At 39.2% G+C, this 22,430-nt stretch overlaps 1 protein-coding gene and 1 pseudogene across 1 annotated transcript; one reads left to right on the top strand and one right to left on the bottom strand.

Annotated features, from left to right (window-relative positions):
• Nucleotides 1-5,337: 5,337 nt before the first annotated feature.
• LOC133056659 (olfactory receptor 5B2-like) lies at nucleotides 5,338-5,940 on the top strand. Its single transcript, XM_061142233.1, has one exon. It carries the CDS (start codon nucleotides 5,338-5,340, stop codon nucleotides 5,938-5,940), a length of 603 nt encoding a protein of 200 aa, XP_060998216.1.
• Nucleotides 5,941-9,674: 3,734 nt separating this feature from the next.
• Nucleotides 9,675-10,606, bottom strand: LOC133074314 (olfactory receptor 5B3-like; annotated as a pseudogene).
• Nucleotides 10,607-22,430: the final 11,824 nt, after the last annotated feature.

Consider the following 22,430-nt stretch of genomic DNA (forward strand, 5'->3'; position numbering starts at 1 on the left):
CTATGTTGAAGTCCTAATACACAGTGCCATGACATCTGGAGGTGCAGCATTGAGAGGCATCCAGAGCTAGATTTGATCATGAAGGTGGGGAGATAATAAGGTGGGGACTACATGCCCTTAAAAAGAAAGGAAGAGACATTAAGAGCTGTCTCTCTTCGCCATGTGAGGATATAGCAAGGAGTTGGCCATCTGCAAGACTGAAAGGATGCTCTTATCAGATATAAATTGACCAGCTACTCGACCTTGGACTTCTCAGCTTTTTGAAGTGCAAGAGATAAATGTTTATTGTATAATCTATGGTATTTTCTTATAGCAGTATAAGTATCTGAACTAGACACTCTCTTTGGCATCTAAAAAGTTTGATCTTTGTATTTATTTTTAATTTAATTTAAAAATAAAAATTATATAAATGTAACATATAAAACACAAAGATTTATATATAGTGAAATGATTATAGCAGTCAAGATTACTAACACATCCATATCCTACATTTATTGTAGGACTACATTTAATTGTCATTTATTATACTTTTCAACTCCAAATCTATTGGTTCCATTTATAATGTCTTGTTGATATTCTCTATTTGTTGAAAAAGCATTCTCAGTATTCCTTTAAACCTTTATTCTATATTTAGTTAAATTCTTTAAGGATATTTAAAACAATTGATTTAAAATCTTTCACTAGTAAGTCCAATGTCTGTGCTTCTGTTAATTTCTGTTTCTATGTGAATGAAACATACTTTCATGTTTTTTAAATGTCTCTTATTTTTTGGTTGAAAACTGGACTTTTAGAATATTATAGTGTGGTAACTCTAGAGATCAGAATCTTTTTCCTCCCAGGGTTGTTCTGTTGTTTTTGTTGTTGCTTGCTGTGGGTTGTAATCCTTTCACGGAGAGTTTTCTACACTATTTTTTAAGAGTGTATCCTTTGTTATGTGAGGTTTCAGAAGTCTCTGTTGCTTTGGCTTGAGGTCACTTACGGATTTGACATATACAAATTTTATTTTTTGGGGCTCCAAAATCACTGCAGATGGTGACTGCAGTCATGAAATTAAAAGATGCTTGCTTCCTGGAAGAAAAGCTATGACCAACCTAGACAGCATATTAAAAAGCAGAGACATTACTTTGCTGACAAAGGTCCATCTAGGCAAAGCTATGGCTTTTTCCAGTGATCATGTATAGATGTGAGAGTTGGACCATAAAGAAAGCTGAGCACCAAAGAATTGATGCTTTTGAACTGTGGTGTTGGGGAAGACTCTTGAGAGTCCCTTGGAGTGCAAGGAGATCCAACTAATGCATCTAAAGGAAATCAGTCCTGAATGTTCATTGGAAGAACTGATGTTGAAGCTGAAACTCCATTACTTTGGCCCCCAGATTCGAAGAACTGACTCACTGGAAAAGACCCTGATGCTGGGGAAGAGTGTAGGTGGGAGGAGAAGGGGATGACAGAAGATGGGATACTTGGATGGCATCACTGACTAGATGGACATGAGTTTGAGCAAGCTCTGGGAGTTGGTGATGGACAGGGAAGCCTGGCGTGCTGCAGTCCTTGGGGTCGCAAAGAGTTGGATATGACTGAGCGACTGAACTGACTGAAACTCCATGATTAAGTCATGATTTTTATGATTTAGTGTTTGTTAATTGCTATAAACCTTTTAACATTTTTTAGAGTTATGACAAAAATTTGATTTTGAAAATTTCTGCTTTCTCTTTTTGTGTTTCTGTGGAATTCCTTAATCTGCCATTTTTCCTGCCTTATCTCTTTTAAGAACATTGGCTATTGCATTCAGGACCCACTGAATAATCTGGGTTAATTTCTCATGTTAATACTGTTAACTTAATCACAACTTCAAATTGTTTGTCACAGAAGATAACTGTATTAGTCAGCTTGGACTTCCATAACTGCATGCCACAGACTGGGTGACTTAACAACAGGTGCTACTTTTCTTATGTTACTGGAGGCTGGAAATTGCAAGATCAAAGTGCTGGACAATTCAGTTCCTGGTGAGGAATCTCTTCGTGGCTTGCAGATGCCAATTTTTCACTGTGCCCTCACATGGTAGAGAAAGAGAGCTCTGATACTTTTCCCTCTACTTATAAGGCAGAAGTTCTATTGGATTAGGGCCCAATTGTTATGACGTTATATAATTTCATTACCTCTTTCTCATCCCTGTCCCTGAAACAGTCACATTAAGGGCTATATCTGCACTATGTTAAATTTGGGGAGGACGGACATGATTCAGTCCATAACAGTAGCCATATAAAGGTCCAAGATATTAGGGACTCATTTATTTGGAAACATTATTCAGCCTCTCACAGATTTGCTTCTCAATATGCTACTATGTCCATTACAGTTTGCTTTGGGAAAAAGAGAGCTTCCTAATGTGGTCACTAAAAGATGTCAGTTAATGAAAGTGTCATCATCTACAGCAGCAAACTGAGCTAGAAAATTGAGCCCCCTCAGTCTGTCAGGAGAAGAGACAGCTAGTGTGTTATACATGTGCTTTCACCCACCCTGACATGACACATTTTTCCAAGTCCATTGTCTACAATTAGTAAATATCTCTGCTGAGTTGCAATGGAGTAGTCACATGTGAGGGAAAGCTAATGGACTGTTTGAACACCAGTATATTTGTGAAACTTGCTATACCAATTTTTGAGAATAAGAAAAGTGTAATATTTAACCTTAAGGGACACCAGAAATGCCCTGGAAACTGTACTCCTCTTGGTATAGATGTCATCTGATGATTGTCCTAACAATCCTCTGACAATTATGTGCTATTATCTCCCTCTTTACAGATGAGAAGCTAGAGTTTGGAGGAGTTAAATAAATTACTTAAATTTTAGGGTGACGCCCTCTCCATGCATTGAACAAATGGGTGACCACTAGATTTACTGCACTAAAAAAAGTGTGATGCCTTTTGGTGGAGTGTGATATCAGAGGCAAAAGGAGAGACGAAATCATGGATCTAATTCCTTTGTTGCAAAAAAGTTCCTAGGACAGAGCTGTGGTGGTAAGGCAAATGTGGTTTTTAAAGAGGATTTTCTGAGAGCTTTTTGAGACATCTTTGTGAAAGAGCGAGAAAAGATATGAGACAAAAATTAAATTTTAAAACACAACAAAACATCAAGCCCTGGGAAAAATAGGAAACAAGTGTAATGCATTGTAGGTGAGAACCAGCTAGTAGAATAAATTCAGAAAACAGTTTGACGTTCTTTTTCAATTAAGCATATATTTACTTTATGGCTGAGCTATCTTTCTCACAGATATTTACTTAAGTGAAATAAAAACCTATATTTGCAGAAAATCTCTTTAGGGTATATGTTTAGATCAGCTTTATTCATAATCACCAAACCCTAAACCAACATAATGCTCCTCAACTGAGTAACAAACAATCTAATGTCCAAAAAATGGAGTACTGCTAAAAAATTATATACACAAAACAAGTAGTTTCCAGAGGCAGTGGCTAGAAGGAGTGGACCACAAAGAACCGTGGGTTTTATTTACATGGTAGAAGTGTTCTATAAATGGTTAGATAGCTATACATATTTAAATTATTAGAATAATACACATAAATTTGTGGATTTTGCAGTTTTGCAATTATGCATTTAAAGAAAAAAAAATGGCAAGTAATACCAAAATATGCATGCACACTCATGTGCAATAAGGTCCCCACAGGGTGTTCAGCTACTTCTTTCCTGGGAAGGTGGGCTGAGGAGCTGTAGATGGTCCCATGGGGGCATCTCCAGAGAGCGCCATGTCTCTGTAACTCACTGCTGGTTCCCTGCACCAGCCTCTGAAATACCAACAACACTCCACATAACATCATTTTAGAGGGGCCTGACTGCATGCCAAGCTCCTAGGTCATCATACACTCACCTGAATATTAATCATCGTCATTGCACACAGGTCTCCCTCCTACCTAAGGAACTGCTATGAGCCTACTTATTGCCAAGGAAATCACCTCAAGTTAAAAGTTATGTTGAATGACTTTAAAATGGTAACCCTCTCTGCTGAGTTTCTCAGTAGACCTTCCCTTATTTGCTATTTACAGACACAACTCTGTAAGCTACACGGGAGTTCACAATGTTTATTTTACAAACTAGGAGAAGGTGATGACTCCAAGGGCACAGCAAGAATTAATGGTGGATCTGGGACTTGAACCTGGGTTCCTGGGTCCCTGTTAGTCCTGGTTCCTGGGTCCTTGTTAGAGTTTCGTCCTTGATCTTTCACTGTCTTAAGGTACTCGGAGTCTTTAGACCACTACCTACAGTTCAGCTTCTTTATCATTACTTAGGCATTATTTCATGGCTGAATTTCTGATTTCACATTCACTATTCAGGACTGACTGTTCCTTCTCTTCAAGGAGTGAGATAATTATTCCATAAACACTCTCAGTGAAAAGTGTAATTCATGCAAAAACAATGGGAAGCCTATTCATACTATGAGTTTTTTGAGCATAGAAATGATGCTTTGAACCTTTTTTCTAAAATAGTGATTTGAGATTGGAGTCTTAATATCAAAATTTCCATTGGTGAGAAGTTTAGTGGTACTTATGAACCCTCCTGTTGCTTCCCTAAAGAAGATGAATAAAAAATAAGACAGATGGTGCTCTGATTGAGCAGGTAGCAATGTTTTTTCTTGTTCATTAACAGTTGGTCTCTCATTAAAGGTAAAAAAAGGAGAAGTGTGAAGTGACTATTCTTTAAACTACACAGAGAACAAAAGGAAATAAATAAATTAGCAAGATCTAACAGCAATTTAACCTTTTACCATCCTTATATTTATTAGTACCTTTATATGTGTTGACAGTGAGGTGACTAAAAGCCCCTGGATTTTGATTAGATGAAAATTAGGCTTCAGTCTTGAGTTTTTTAGGCTAGCAGTAGAATTGTAGAATATCATATAATCTCTCAAATCTTTAACTCCTTTAATGGCAAAATAAAAATAATAGTACTACACATTGTACACATACGCACACACAGAGGCACACACATACTCATACACACATTTACATGTAAAGTTCTTAATATTAGATCAGGATAATTTTGAAGTAGAAATTGTTCATGATAATGCATTTAAATTTCACTGCAATTTCTTTTCTGTTTGTCACTTTTCCCCTTTATTTCTCACTACTACAGTATCTCTCATAATTCCCAAATGGCATTGATGGAGACCAAGATTGAAGTGACACAATTCATCCTCTTTTGACCTATCAGTTCCCCAGAACTGTAGATCCTCCTCTTTATCACGTTCGCTATCATTTACCTCATCAATGTGATTGGAAACCTGGGAGTGGTCACATTGCTTCCCTTGGACTCTCGTCTGCACACGTCTATGCACTTTTTCTTCAGTGACCTGTCTCTGGCGAACTTGGGTTACTCCTCATCTGTCACTCCCATAGTAACGGCTGGATTACTCATTGGAGACAAGGTCGTCCCCTACAATGCACGTGCCGCTCAAGTGTTCTTTTTTGTAGCCTTTGCAAGTGTGGAGCCTTGCCTTTTGGCCTCAGTGGCTTATGACTGCTACACAGGAGTATGCAAGCCCTTGCACAACACCACCACCATGACAACACATGTGTGTGCATGTCTGACCACGGGATCCTATGTTTGTAGTTTTCTGAATGCCTCTTTCCAAGTTGGGGACACATTCAGTCCTTCTTTATGCAAGTCCAACACAGTCCATCACTTTGTCTGTGATGTTCCAGCTGTCCTGGGTCTCTCTCGCTCTGATAAACACATTAGTGAAGTCGTTCTTATTTTCACCATGAGCTTTAATGTCTCTTTTGCTCTTCTGATTATATTGATTTCCTGTCTATTAATATTTGTAAATATCTTGAAGATGCACTCAGCTCAGGGGCACCGAAAGGCTTTGTCCACCTGTGCTTCCCACCCTACCGCTGTCTCCATCCTCTGTGGGACTGTCATCTTCAGGTAATTACAGCCCAGCTCCAGGCGCTCCACGGACACAGACAAAGTGGCCTCTGTGTTCTACTCTTGTGCTCATCCCCATGCTGAACTCTGTGGTCTATGGTCTGAGGAACACGGAGGTGCATTCACGAGAGTCATAGAGAAGGCAACATTTCCTACAGAATTCTAACACTGCAGATGTGCAGCGTGTGTGCTCAGCTGCTCAGTCATGTCCAACTCTTTGTGGTCCCATGGACTGCAGCCCACCAGGCTCCTCTGCCCACGGGATTTTCCAGGCAAGAAGACTGGAGTGGGTTGCATTTCCTATGACAGGGGATCTTCCCGAACCAGGGACTGAACTCACATCTCTGTTTCCTGCATTGGCAGGTGGATTCTTTATCACGAGCACCACCTGGGAAGCCCAGTTAAGAACAGTAACCTTTATTAGCTCCTCTCAGATTTTCCCAAGCAATGAGTTAATTTTTGAAGCTCCACACTGCATTTAAATTCCTGAGATGACACCCTTATCTTTTCAAAAGTCTGATTTCTGGTAAAAAGAAAGCATATTCAGAAATTCAATACCTGAATGAAGATAGCTAAGGAAAAGCGTTGGAAAATTTGGGACCTGTTTGTCAAAACTTACTTCTGATATTTGATTCATTATGTGGTAAAGTACTAATTATGTACTGATGTATTTGATTTGTCATTATTATGGGCACGTACACACTGGAATGGGAAATTCGTCAGAGGTAAATGGAGCATGGCTAGTTTTTAATAAAAATAATTTAAGTTGTTAGTTGAGATATTCAGTATAAAATTTTGTCTAATAGCAATTATTCCTTTTGTGAAATAGCTGTTTTAATATTCTGAATAGAAGGAAGAATTATAGTTTTTAAAATGAAAGTATCTACTCTTTTGGCACATTTTGTTGAGAGATACCTAAATATCATATCTTAAATGAATCAGTATTTCTGTCTTGACTGAGTCATTTTTGTTAAATCAACATGTTGCCATTATAATTTTTAAAAAGATAAAATAATCATCCAAACTCTATAGCGTGGTTCTATCTTTGTGTTCTACACGCTGTGGGTTGGGCACGCTGTTTGCTGTTTATTCGCTCAGTCGTGTCCAACTCTTTGCTACCCCATGGACTATAACCTGCCAGTTCTCCTCTGTCCATGGGATTCTCCAGGCAAGAATACTGGAGTGGGTTGCCATTTCTTTCTCTAGTGGGTTTGGACATATGCCTAGTGAAATGAGAGCTTTCCAGGTGGCTCTAGTTCTAAAGAACCTGACTGCCAATGCAGGACATATAAGAGACATGGGTTCAAGCCCTGGATCGGGAATATTCTCTGGAAGAGGGCATGGCAACCCAGTCCACTATTCTTGCCTGGAGATGGACGGAAGAGCCTGGACGGAGGAGCCTGGTGGGCTACTGTCCGTGGGGTCACAAAGAGCTGGGCACGACTGAGCGACTTCACTTTCACTTTCACAATGCCTTAAGGGAGATAATGGAAGACTGGTGTGTGCCTCACCCCAGAGCCTGTCCTCCATGCACAATGCTACGCCTTCCTCTCAGAGCCGCCTCTGTTGATGGATATGCCCCCGTTGATCCAGTTCTTCTACACATGCTCTATGCACATATCTTTTACTTCAATGTGAACCGTTGACAAGGTGAAGTTGAAAATTTTCTTAAATTAAATTTGATCTAAATATACTTAAAGCCAATCAACCCTGAATATTCATTGGAAAGACTGGCGCTGAAGCTCCAATACATTGGCCACCTGATATGAAGAACTGACTCATTGGCAAAGACCCTGATGCTGGGAAAGATTATGGGCAGGGGGAGAAGGGGACGACAGAGGATGAGATGGTTGGATGGCATCACCAACTCAATGGACATGAGTTTGAGCAAGCTCCAGGAGACGGTGAAGGACAGGGAAGCCTGATGTGTTGCAGTTGGACATGACTGAGTGGCTGAACAACAATGCAGATCATAGTCTTAGGAACCACTCAATGTAGATTTAAGGGTTGGCTTGGGTCCAAGGCATGGCTTGGCTATTGATACTCTTTATTTTATTCATTTTATTATTTTGCCTTGAAGTACAGTTGATTTGCAATATTATATTAGTTTTGGGTAAACAACAGTGATTCAGTAGGTTTCCAGATTATACTCAATTTAAAGTTATAAAATATTGGCTCTGTTCCATGTGCTCTATATTATATCCTAGTTTATAGTCTTAATCTCCTTCCTCTATCTTGTCCATTTTCCTTGGCCTCTCCACACTAGTAACCAATAGTTTGGTCTCTGCATCTGTGAGTCTGTTTCAATTTTGTTACATTCCTTTATCTATTTTATTGTTTTATTCCATTTGTAATTGAAAATATGCAGTATTTGTCTTTCTTTCTCTGACTTATTTTACTTAGCATAGTGCCCTCTAGGTCCATTCATGTTATAGTAAGTGGCAAATTTTAAGTCTATTTATGGATGCACAAACCAAACCAAATAAAAACAAATACATAAATAGAGACAATAGAATAGTGGTTATTAGAGGTGAAGAGGGCTGGGGCAGGTGAAATGGTTAAAGGAAGTAAACTGTATGGTGATGAGTAGAAACTAAACTTTTAGTGATGAATGCACTGCACTGTATACAGAAATGGAAATATAACATTGTATACATGAAACTTGGGATTTCCCTGGTGGTTCAAGTGGTAAAGAATCCATCTGCCAATGCAGGAGATCTGGGTGCGATCCCTGGGTCAGGAAGAGCCCCTGGAGAAGGAAATGGCAATCAACTTTAGTATTCTTGCCTTGGAAGTCCCAGAACAGAGGAGCCTGGTGGGCCATGTAGTCCATGGGGTTGCAAGAGTTGGACATGACCTAGCGACTAAACAGTAACAATAATGATGTGAAACTTATATAATGCTATAAACCATTTAAAGGGAATTAATAAGCATCATTAATTTATTTTAAAGCAACTGCAAACAGAAAAATACACAATGTTATTGCTATCTCAGTGCATTTTTAAAAAAAATGTGAATGTTGGTAGTCATGGATGAAAAAATTTAAAAATTATTATATTATTTTTCTTCCATTTTTCTTGTACTGTGTCTATTATATCCTTTTGAAGACTGTGACGTGAAAATGCAGCTTAATAAAATGACTCGATCAAGACAATTATTAATTCACTTAAGATGGTATGTTTATACATCTGTCAGTAAACTATGCCAACAAAATAAGCACATAGTTTCATCAAAAGTTTATTACTTTTTTTCTCAGACTAGGACTTTTAGAACAGTTATTCAACTAAAGAAAGTAATATTAGATATAAATTTATATTTTAATCCACTAAGTCACTGTTCACATTATTTTTAATAAAAATAAGCACTCTCCATCCATCTCTTGCTAATTTCTCCTCCGACGTGTATGCGTGTCTCTAGGGCACAGGCATGCACTTCTCTTCATGGGCTTGCTTGCTTTCCTGCTTCACCTGTATGCTGTTGTGCATGTGGCAGGTAAAATGCATGTTGAGCATGTAAATGTCCTTAACACGCTTTTCTGACAAGCAGAACAAAAGTATTTTATGCTTTCTTTGGCCATCCTCATTTAGTTGTTAGATTTCCGAACACAATGCTTCCTTATACTAGACAATATACTTTAGAAAAAAATAAGTCCTTATTCAGGACTTCATTTCTGCATGTGACTCAGTGCCTGGGAAAAATCTGAGAAAGTCAAACTGGATCATTATGTACTCTAAAATGTTAAAATGACAATCTTGCCTTCGCAATCATCTTTTTGAAAGCACTCTTGACCTCCTTGTTCCTCAGACTATAGACCAAAGGGTTCAGCATGGGGATGACCACGGTATAGAACACAGACACAATTTTGTCAGTGTCCATGGAATGACTGGAGCTGGGCTCTAAGTACATCGTGATAACCGTACCATAGAAGATGGAGACTGCTGTGAGATGGGAGGCACAGGTGGATAAAGCCTTCTGGTACCCTGCAGAGGAGTGCATCTTCAGAATGGTGACACATATGAATATGTAGGATATTAAGACAACCAGGAGAGCAAAGAAGACGTTGAAACTGGCTACATAAACGAGAACCATCTCACCAACATATCTGGGCAAGAGAGAACCGTGACTGCTGGAACATCACAGAAAAAGTGGTGGACCACATTGGACCCACAGAAAGAGAGACTGAAGGTGATTCCAATGTGGATGGAGGCATTCAGGAAACCGCAGACACAGGAGCCTGTGGACAGACTAGCACACGTGCTTGTCATCATAGCTGCGGTGTAATGGAGGGGTCTGCACACCGCTGCGTAGCGGTCATAGGCCATAGCTGCCAGGAGGAAATTTTCCACTGTGGCAAAGGCTGCAAAAAAGAACATCTGAGCGGCACACGCACTATAGGAGATGACCCCGCCGCCTGTAAGGAACCCAGCCAGGACTGTGGGAATAACAGCTATGGAGTTGCCAAAGTCCATCAGAGACAGGTTACTGAGGAAAAAGTACATGGGCGCCCGGAGACAAGACTCCAAGAGAACCAAGAGGATGATGCCCATGTTTCCAACCACACTGATCACGTAAATGAGAACGAATATTAGAAAGAGGGGAACTTGTAGTTTTTTGGTGTTGGTTAGTCCTAGGAGAATGAACTCTGTCACTTCTGTCGTGTTCTCCATCCGGGTTACTTAAGAATCAGATGTCCTAGAGCAAACAGAAACAAAAGAATAGAGTGTCAAATTTAGTTAAGATTGCCGTAACGGTGAAACTGAAATGTTTATATCGCATGAACATTTTTCATTACAGAAATGATATGTGCTTCAAGATTCTCCACACCTAAAGCATGGACTTAAGAGCGAAATTTAGTGTATTATTCATCTAGAATTCTAAAGTATTGAATGAGGGATTGTAATGAATCATCTATCCAGTTTTTAATTATTTTAAATATGTCAAAACATGATCATTTTGGAATTAATAACTCTGACAGTTCAGCTTTTTCCTAGCCTATTAGATTCATACACTTCTTTGCTGTTTATATGCCAAGACCCGCTCTAGACACAAGAGGACGAGTAATTTGTATTTCCACAAATATTTAGTGGCAAGTCAGATTCTCTTCTCAGACAAAGCATTTCTCAAGTGTGATGTGTCTTTACTAAATTTAAATTAAGCTGCATTTAGCTCTGTTTAAATTATTTATTGTCTTCATTGGTCCAAACTCAGTGTTGGAGGTTGCACAGTGAAAAATCTGAGACTTACATACACAGTGTATGCAGTGGGGTAACTGGAGGAGTAGGGGCATGTACAGCCAGCAGAGGCAGTTCTCAAGGGAAGACATAGCACTGGGTATAGAGTCTGGACTCTGAGAAGAGCCCTAAGTTAACAGCCTGAGTCTTTGGTCATCAACTGACATTCCTGGACCAGTTGTTCTCCAACTGGAAAATTAAGATAGTAAGGAGACCTAACTCAGGTGTTATTTTGAGAATTAAGTTAGATAATGCATGAAAAACAATGAGCAAAAAGCTGAGTGTGCAGCACAGTCTGAAGAAGATAGATAAAACATTACTATTAAAAAGGAATCATGGGCTGCTATCCAAAAGTCTACAAGCAATAAATGCTGGAGAGGGTGTGGAGAAAAGGGAACCCTCTTACAATGTTGGTGGGAATGCAAACTAGTACAGGCACTATGGAGAACAGTGTGGAGATTCCTTAAAAAACTGGAAATAGAACTGCCATATGACCTAGCAATCCCACTCCTGGACATACACACTGAGGAAACCAGATCTGAAAGAGACATGTGCACCCCAATGTTCATTGCAGCACTGTTTATTATAGCCAGGACATGGAAGCAACCTAGATGCCCGTCAGCAGATGAATGGATAAGGAAGCTGTGGTACATATACACCATGGAATATTACTCAGCCATTAAAAAGAATTCATTTGAATCACTTCTAATGAGATGGATGAAGCTGGAGCCCATTATACAGAGTGAAGTAAGCCAGAAAGATAAAGAACATTACAGCATACTAACACATATATGTGGGATTTAGAAAGATGGTAATGATAACCCTATATGCAAAACAGAAAAAGAGACACAGATGTACAGAACAGACTTTTGAACTCTATGGGAGAAGGTGAGGGTGGGATGTTTCGAAAGAACAGCATGTATATTATCTATGGTGAAACAGATCACCAGCCCAGGTGGGATGCATGAGACAAGTGCTCGGGCCTGGTGCACTGGGAAGACCCAGAGGAATCGGGTGGAGAGGGAGGTGGGAGGGGGGATCGGGATGGGGAATACATGTAGCTCCATGGCTGATTCGTGTCAATGCATGACAAAACCCACTGAAATGTTGTGAAGTAATTAGCCTCCAGCTAATAAAAAAAAAAATTAAAACTAAAAAAAAAAAAGAGGAATCGTGGTTTTCTATGCTGGTTTGAGCAAGGTGGATGATGGTGTGCAGAGCTCCAGGTGAGGATGAGTTTTGAGACCTTGTAATCTCCTCTTCATTTTGTTTTTTGCTCACACACCACTTAGGTCCATTCAATTTTTGGTGCTTCCCAATATATCACCCTCTGTTCATGCTCTGCCTGTATAATTGCCCACTCTGGTCAGTGAGCCATTCTTTTGCTTAATTTTCTTAAACTTATATATCAGCTTAGGTTGAAATAGTCTCCTTTTCTTCATTTTTCTTATTACTATTTATCCAATAGTTGAATCACAGATGTAGATGGTTGAAAGTTCAGGGTTTGTGAGTTACCTTTAGCTTGTAGATCTATTTCGGTGGCAAGCTTTTTGTTTTAAACATTTTAAATTTAAATGTATATATTGAATATCGATACCTACCTTACTCCTTGACAAATTAGGATGGTTAATCCTGAATAGTAAGTTTGAAGTCAGAAATTTAGCCATGAAATAATGCATAAATGCTGTCAGAGAAGTCATCTCCCAGGCAGCGGTAGAAATGCTCCCAGGTCTCTAAGGGAGGGAAGATGAGGGAAAGAACACTAGTATGCAGTCAGCTTCTGAATCTACCATGCATTCTTTCTGTGCCCTTGCAGGAGCTGCTTATGTCCTATTTGTGAAATAAATATAATTACATTACTTCTCCCATATAATTCACAAAATTGCCTCTGTAAATGGCAAATAAAGGAAGGTCTATAAAACACTAAGAGGTTATTATTTTAAGGTTGCTTAGTATAATGTTTACCTTGGGGCTTTTTCCCTGATGACTGAAGGCTCACAGCCAATCCTTAGGTCAGCTGAGGACCTGCTAGACTAACAGCCTGCCGTTATTAACATGCAGATTAATAAATGGTGGTAACAGGGCTCAGCGTGCAGTCTGCTCCCCTGAAGTGATGTTGACCAGAGTCAGGGTGGGATTTCAGAGACTAATGCATGGGAATCAGCAGGGAATTATAGAGACATCTCTCGCCCCAGGGATGACCTCCTGGGAGAGCATGAGGGCGTCTACAGCTTGTCACCCCACTTTCCAAGGAGGAAGCAATTTGACTTCCTGTGGGACTAAGCTGGATACTTTGAGGGTCAACACATTCGTTGGTATTACTTGTTATATTTCTTGTTATAGCCCCCATTTAAAATTGACGTATAACTTACAAACAGTAACACGCATACTTATTAGTGTATTGTTTTAAGACTTTGGTCACATGTAGAGTCGTGTAGCCACTACCACAATTGTTGTTGCTGCTGCTGTTGATTTGCTAAGTCGTGTCCACAATTACTCATTATGTTTTCCTAATCTTCTTTGTGGTCAACCCTATCTCTGACCTATTTCCCCTCACAGCCTCTTCTTGTCAGTGGCTTCTAGTGTCATGCCATTGTGGCTGTGAAAGAAACCAGAAAAAAAAACATTAACACATGGTAGATAAGCAATGTGCTTCTAAATAACCAATGATCCAGCAAAGAAACTAGGCAGGACATAAAATAATACCTTGAGACAAGTGGAGATGGAAATACAATGTTCTAAAATCTACAGGATGCAGCAAAAGCAATTTTTTTTTTTGACGCTGCCAGTTTTATTTAAGACTATACATATCTGAATAATCAGTTAAAAAGCAAATGTTCGTTTTTAGAGTTGCACAAAAGGAAAATAATAGGGAAAGTAATGACTGGCTTATGATGTGGGGCCAATTTCCACAAGTTAAAAAAAAAAAATCTAAGTTTTAGAACCTGGGGCTCTAAAAATAGCACTTGTAATTAATACTGTTCTTCAGATTCATAGTTTAAGGAAGTCACTACATTTTATTTCTTGATGTTATGGATTTAACAACATGTTGCTAGCAACATGTAACTTCTCACATGGATTAGACATCAAGAGACTAGTTTATGTAAACTTAAACACTGAAAATGAATACAGTCAGCTATTATGGAACTTACAACAAATACAAACTTGTTAACAACTTTCCAGAAGGCACAAAAGACAGTATTAATAAGAGTGGTCTTTAGCATCATTTTCAAAAATTCTTCCTTGTTTATCTCTCCATCCCCATCATGCTCAGCCTGATCAGCATTTGCTGAAGTTCATCATCTGTTAAATCTTCCCCTAGGTCCTTAGCAACCCTCTCAATATTGCTCAGTGATACACTTCCTGTATCATCATCATCAAATAATTTGAAAGCCTTCAGTATTTCTTCTTTTTCATCCTTTTCACTCATTTTTACACTCATTATGGCAAAAAGTTCTTCAAAACTAGTGGTGCCAATTCCTTCTTTGTCAGTTTCAGCTAACATCTTTTTAATTTCTTCTTTCTTTGACTCAAATCCTAAGGCCCGCATTGCAATCATGTCTCCAACCGGCGCCCCCGGCCGGGACCTCCCAGCTTTACCCGCCAGCCGAGCTGCCCAACAGTCAGCAAAAGCAGTTTTAAGAGGAAAGTCTACAGCAATACAGGCCTACCTCAGGAAACAAACGAAAGTTTCAAAAAAATAATCTAAGCTTACACCTAAAGGAACTAGAAAAAGAAGAACAAAGCCCAAATTAGTAGAAAGGAGGAAATAAGATCAGAGCAAAAGTAAATAAAGACTAAAATAATAAAAGAAAATATCAATGAAAATAAGAGCCAATTCTTCGAAAAGATAAAATTGATAAACCTTTAGCAGGACTCATTAAGGAAAATAAAGGGCCCAAATAAATGAAATCAGAAATGAAAGAACGTTGCAACAGACAACACACAAATGCAAAGGATCCACAAAAGATCACTACCAACAATTATATGTCAAAAAATTCATCAACCTGGAACAAGTGAAAAATTCCAAGAAACATACAATATTCTAAGACTGAATCAGGAAGAAATAGAAAATCTGAAAAGACTGATCACTAGTAATGAAATTGAATGAATAATAAAAAAAAATATTCCCATCAGACAAAAGTCGAGGATTAGACAGTGTTACAGATGAATTCTACCAAATATTTAAAGAGAGTTAAATATCTTTCTCAAACTATTTCAAAAAATTGAAGAGAAATAAATACTTCCAATCTCATTCTTAATCTCTGTCTCATTCCAGCATTACCCTGACACCAAAATTAGAAACTGTTGCATGCAGATTTTGTTCTGGAAAAAGCAATGAAAGGAAACTGCCAGGAAAAGTTTACCTGCGCAGGAGTCCCTCTGTCTTCCTTAGATTCTGCCAGCTTCTTGGACAACTCGGGGCCTTCCCACAACTTCTCTGTTTCCTTGGGTGGTCTTTGCCATACTGCTTTTCTTTATCTTTCGGGCATTGGCTGAGACATTGATTCTCCTGAGAAAATATTCTGACCATTCAGCTCACAGTAGATTTTTACCATTCACTGTCATATGGACACCTTTTTCAGTTTATAACTATATGCTTATCTGTGTGTTTGTTTCCTGTTTGTCGTCTCCACTAAACTTAAGCACATGAGACTAGTAAAACTAATATTGGAGTTTTGAATGAATATGTCTTCCTAGGCTCCAAACTGTGGCTGATACTCATTTGGGATCAATAAATAGTTGAGTGAATGGATAATTCTTAATAATGGTGTAAAGATTTAAGGAATGAGGGGTTGCAGTAAGTTTGGGATTCATTTTGCTTGTTTAATGTTAGAGCCTGTGGCTCTATACTCCCATGGTTATGTCAAATATGTGCCCTAGATGTAATGATGTGACTTGATTTTTTACCTATGTGTTATTAAGTCACTAAGCTGCATCTGACTCTTTTGCAACCCCATGGACTGTAGGCTGCTAGGCTCCTCTATCCATGAAATTCCCCAGGCAAAAAATACTGGGAAAAAAAAAATACTGGAGTGGGTTGCCATTTCCTTCTCGAGGGATCTTCCTGACCCAAGGATCGAAACCACTGTTCCTGCATTGCAGTTGAATTCTTTACCGCTGAACCAACAGGGAAGCCCTTATAGCAATGTACCAATAACTTAATTTTTTATAGATGTTTTAAAGAACAGTTTTAGGTTCAGAGCTGTATTTAGCAGGAGGTAGAGAGATTTCCCATTCATCCCCAGCTCACACAGTAGAGAGTACTAATACTATCATGGGTTCTTAAAACTACTTGCTATAATTTTTTGACATGATGGGTACTCTTCAAGGCATAGTGATGGCTTTTCTCCCAATGACACAGATTCCCAAGTTAGTGAGAACAAAGAGTTTCCAATTGCAAGCTAATTGTGAATCCCAAACTTCATTGCTTCTGGCAGGATGATAACAGTGCTTTCCTGTTAACCCACCTATTATGGTGCAGTGAGGCAGACCAATAATCCTGATGACAGTTTTCGTTTAGGGAATGGGTGTTTTTACTTTCTTTTATTAGGGTTTTATTCTGGGAGGGTGTTGAAATGTAAAGTGCTGAGGAAGAGGCCTTGCTAGCTATGCTGCAGCCACATTGCCTTCTTTTAGATTCTGGCAGCTTCCTTGAAATTTGGAGCTGTGATCCCGCGCCTTTTGTTTTCCATGGAATGATTTTTCCACACTGGTTCTTTGTCATTTTTAGGCCTGGCTGACATGTTAACTTTCCCTTAGAAAGCATTCTATCCAGTCAGATTTCTTCTTGTCTCTCTTACTTTTCCATGTACAATTACTTGCTTATCCTATACATAATGTTACGTATATATGCATATACACAAAGTTATATATGCTATATAAATATATGCTTTTTTTCTATATATTCATAGGCTTAGGTTATTTCCTTGTTTGATGCCTATCTTCTTCACTAAGCTTAAGCATCATGTATGCAAGAATGATTTAATTTTGCATGAGTATATAGTCCCATGTCTCACGGTTATAGTTTATATCCATCTGGGATTAGTAAACAGTTTAATGAGCTGATATTTCTTCTCATTGTACAAACATTTAAGGTGAATTAAGTGAACTGTTAATTCCATGGGTCCACTATGTCTTATTTAATGACAGAGCCTGTGTCTCTGTCCCCCAATATTTATGTCAAATTGCAGCTCTGGAGGTCATGCTGTGGTTGAATTAGTGCAACATCAGAAAGAATTGAGGGCAGGAGGAGAAGGGTGTGACAGAGGATGAGAGGGTTGGATGGCATCATTGACTCAATGGACACGAGTTTGAATATACTCCGGGAGCTGGTGATGGACAGGAAACCCTGGTGTGCTGCAGTCCATGGGGTCATAAAGTGTCAGACATGGCTTTGCAACTAATAAACAACAATAAAAAGAATTACTGCAAATAGTGAACATACACTCACGATCTCCCTCAACAAGCAGAGCTGGATCCCTATAGACAGGTCAATCACATGTTCCCTAGTTAGGTGAGATAACAAGATTTATAGCCCTCATAGGGTATTTGTCCCCTGAGAATTCTATGTCTACATAACTCCCTCCTGGTTCCCACATCACTCTAATTGTCCTCATATTAGAAAGTGGAGCCAAAGAATCAGAGTTACTTTGGCCATTTATTTTTCTTTCGATTTGTTAATAGTTGTCCAGTAGCAACAATGACCTTCCCCCAAATTGTGATATTGCTAAAAGCAGTAACAATGTCCGGGGAAAAACAATTCTAAATAACACTGATAATGACTATGATTGTGAGGACCACTCCTTACTAAGTATGAAGTATTATAGGAATTTTCTTATAGCAGTAGTCTTCAGACAAGATGTTGTTTGGGACTGCCTTTTTATTATTTCTATTTTATAGATAAAGACCCTGAAGCTCAAAGAGGTTAAGTGACTTATTTAGGAAGAGTGAGCACCAGACCCAGGAGCAGAACTCTTGTGCACTGCTTCCAAGGCTGAAACCACTTTTTTTCCTCCAGTTTCTTCCTGCAGCTAGGGAACTTTAAACCTTCTGGTCAAACACTAAAGAAAAGCATCACAATAGAATGTTCACTTGCTTTCATTAACTGAGTTTCTGATCTGAGGTCAACTCACGTATGAAGGTGCTGGATTTGCATGTTGTATTGTTCAGGCAGTCAGGTAAGCCTACAAATCAACTGGATGAAATCTCCTGCGTGCATAAATTTGCATAAATAGACATAGTCAAGAAAATGCATTAAGGAAGCCATTTACCCTTTGATTTACTCAGAGCTGGGGCTTAAGTTCTTTGAATATTTCTTTTATCTGTTTTATACAATTGAAAGTTTTCACCTAAACACTATAGAGGTCCTATTAAAACTTCTATATATTTATGTTGTATATTTTATATATTTATATCTATATATTTACAAAGTATATTTATCATGGGACACTGAGAAAAGCACAGGAAGACCTTGAGTCTCTGCTTGGCTAAGTATAAACTTGCTTGACTTTGAACAAGTTATTTAAACTATTCCAATCTCAATTTTCCCTTTTAGGGAATGTGATCATAGTAGTTATCTTGACAAACAAGCTTTAGCTTTATTTTTCCTCCAGGAGAATGTTGTGCTAAAACCTAAGACTTCCCATGTGGAGGAGAATGTGGGTGGGGAGTTTTATATTGATTCCTAGAACAAATTTTGTTTCCAGGATTTGAGAAATTTGTATCCACACTATTACTCAAGTGAGCAGTATTTAAGGAATCAACAGGATAGCCTAGTCACCCTGCTCTGTATAAATGAGTCTCATACCACTAACCGCAGGAGTGACCTTTGCCCAGAAATCTCCATGCTTCGGTCTGACCCTCACCTGTCTAATCACCTTCCACCCCCTATCTTCACCTTGAGACCAGAGGACTCACCTCATTGTTGCATTCATTACTGTCACTCAGTGTGAAGCTCAGGGTTGTCCTATCAGCCCTCAACTCCTACGAAATCAAGCCCACACATCTCTGTATCTCTCTTTTACTGATCCCAGCTCCCCTCCTGCCCAACTTCTGATATCATTCCACTCTAAAGTTGACAGTCAACCCTCTGCATAACCCAATACACACTTAACTTTTCCTTCAAAAGTTCTCTTTACCTCCTTTGTTTAGCCAAAATCTCTCTGTGTCCTGGGACAGGTCAGCTATCTCAGGAGGCAGTAACCTCCTCTCCCATATTCCCTTTGCTACTAAATCTCTTCATTTTTTAGACCTTATAGCAATCTAGTATTAGTCTGTCTAAATGCTTTCTTTGATACTTCTAAGAAATTTCATTGACTTGTTTATCTTTGGCTGTGCTGGGTCTTTGTTACTGCGTGGACGTTCTCCAGCTGTGGTGAGCAGGGGCTACTTCAGCTGCAGTTCGAGGGCTTCTCACTGAGGAGGCGTCTCTTGTTGCAGAGCATGGGCTCTCGTGGGCTCTGGCTTCAGTACTGTGGCACGTGGGCTCAGTCCTCTGGCTCCTAGGTTCTAGAGCACAGGCTCAGCGGTTGGGGTACATGGGCTTAGTTGCTCAGCAACATGTGGGATCTTTCTGATCAGGGATTGAACTCGCATCTCCTGCATTGACAGGCAGGTTTTTCTTTTTTTCTTTTTTTTTAACCACTGACTCACCAGGAAAGCTCCTTTTGGTGTTTTAATGTGATGGATTTAATATTACACATGTACGTTGAGCCATCGGAAATTTCCAAGAGATTTAATGGTGGTGGTTTAGCTGCTAAATCGTGTCTGACTCTTGCAACACTATGGTTTGTAGCCCACCAGGTTCCTCTCTCCATGGGATTTCTCAGACAAGAATACTGGAGTGGGTTGCCATTTCCTTCTCCGGGGGATTTTCCTGACCCAGGGATCAAACCCAGGTCTTTAGCATTGCAGGAGATCTCCTGTATTGCAGGCAGATTCTTTACCAACTGAGCCACTAGGGAAGCCTAAGAAAGTTCAAATTAATCTAATTTGAGACATCCTCTCTCTAGGAGGAGAAGGGGATGACAGAGGATGAGATAGCTGGATGTCATCACCAACTCGATGGACATGAGCTTGAGCAAACTCCAGGAGTTGATGATGGACAGGGAAGCCTGGCATGCTGCAGTCCATGGGGTCGCAAACAGTCAGACGCAACTGAGCGACTGAACTGAACTGAACTGAGGTATCTGGCCCTCTCTTCTGAGCTCCAGGCTTCTGTATCAGAGCTGTTAGTGCAATCCTTTTACTTGGATGGCCAAAAGGAATCTCAGGCTTAATGATGATTTCTTTTTCTCTTTGTCCCAAGAATCTGCTCCTTTCCCATCATTCTTTGTATCACTATTCAAAAACAGGAGTCAGCATTAATCCTGCTCTCTGCCATCAATATGCAAAGTATCAGTAAATCCAGTCAGCTCTACTTTTGAAATATATCCAAAATTGAACAACTTTTTATTATCTCTCTCACTACCACCTTGGTCTAAGCAATCATCTTCTCTTACCTGGAATAATATAATAGCCTATAATTTCTTTTGCAACTTTCATCTTTATCTTGCTAAATTCAAGTACCTACAGACCTACCAGAGTGATTCTGTTCAAAGAATTCGGATTATGTCACTTTTGGTTCAAATCCTATAATGCTTTCCAATCTCTTTCAGAATTAAAGTTCAATAACTTAAAGTAGTGTGTGAAGTCATTTTAGCTTCACACTGCTGTACTTCTCTCACTTTCCAACTGTAGCCTTATTGGTTTTCTTGCTGTTCCTGGAACTACTTGGCATGTTTTAAATCCCAGCGCCATGTATTTGCTGTTTCCTCTGCCTGGGATATGGGCTTCCTTGGGGGCTCAGAGGGTAAAGAATCTGCCTTCAATGCAAGAGACCTGGGTTTGATCCCTGAGTTGGGAAGATCCACTGGAGAAGAGATGGCACCCACTCCAGGACTCTTGCCTGGAGAATTCCATGGACCAGGAGCCTGACAGACTGCAGGCCATGGGGTTGCAGAGAGGGACAGCAGGGAGTGACTAACATTTTCATGTTCATTGCCTGGGCTGTGCCCTTCCCCCAAGTAGACTCCAGGCCTGCTCCCCTACTTCCTTCAGGCATTTAGTAAAAACTCTCATTTTTGTGAATGAGTCTATCCCAGACCACCATATATTTTTTTCCCCTCTTTTATTTATTTATTTATTTTTTCCATTTATTTTTATTACCAGACCACCATATTTAAAATCATACAGTAGAAGGAGTTTGCAGGGAAAACAAACGACATGAATGATGTTATCAATCCTTTGATTTCACTCTTATTGGCAAGTCATATCTTAGGTCATCCACCTCTCCAATATAGATAGACCAAACCTGCTGTTTGAATTATAATATCTAACAACTTACATAGTTTGAGTTTGTGATACCAACCTCATTGGCTGCTGGGAAGAATTGAGGGGATAATTGACAGACACATGATGTTGCATGCCACCAGAAAAGAAGTTCATCAGTTCTGTACAAGGTGATGCTGGAAGTTGCATCTTTTAATATGGCTATAACATGAATCCAGATCAGGAACATCTGAATGTGAAAGTTAGAAGCTGCATGAATTTAGTAAAAGTTAAAAACTGTTATTTTATAGATGTCTTTATTCCCTGGGCACAAATTTCTACTGTTTTCCACTGTGGGGTAAATTATATACCCTATTTACTGTACAATATAGTGAGAACATTTTAAGTTATATACAACACTATTCTTGACACAATGGAAAGCCAAAAAAAGTTAGTTGAAGTAAAATTAATCCAATTTCATATTTATTTTACTAAGTTTACTCTAGTTTAGTTTAAAGAATAATTTTTGTATTTGTTTTGGAAACTTTTAATTGGGAGCCAGAACTCTTCTAGTTAGCAACCAACCTGATGAAATAGCATACATTCTTTCTTTTCTTGTCTTTACCTTAATTCAGTCTTCTATGAAGTTAGGATGGAGAAGGAAATGGCAACCCACTCCAGTATTCTTGCCTGGAGAATCCCATGACAGACAGAGGAGCCTGGCAGGCTACTGTTCATGGGGTCACAAAGAGTCGTCACGACTGAGTGACAAATGAAGTTAGGAGGTTGGGATGCATTATCTCCAAATCCTTTTAACTGGGATACTCTATGACCTTTAAATAACTTATAATTTTAGCTATTGTGGTCAGGCTTTAAATCTAAACACTCCTGGAAACAAGTTATTTTAATACGGAAATAAAGCACAGAGTGATCATGATAATTGATTTCCATG

This window comes from Dama dama, chromosome 1, assembly GCF_033118175.1.
Source record: "Dama dama isolate Ldn47 chromosome 1, ASM3311817v1, whole genome shotgun sequence".
NCBI lineage: Eukaryota > Metazoa > Chordata > Mammalia > Artiodactyla > Cervidae > Dama > Dama dama.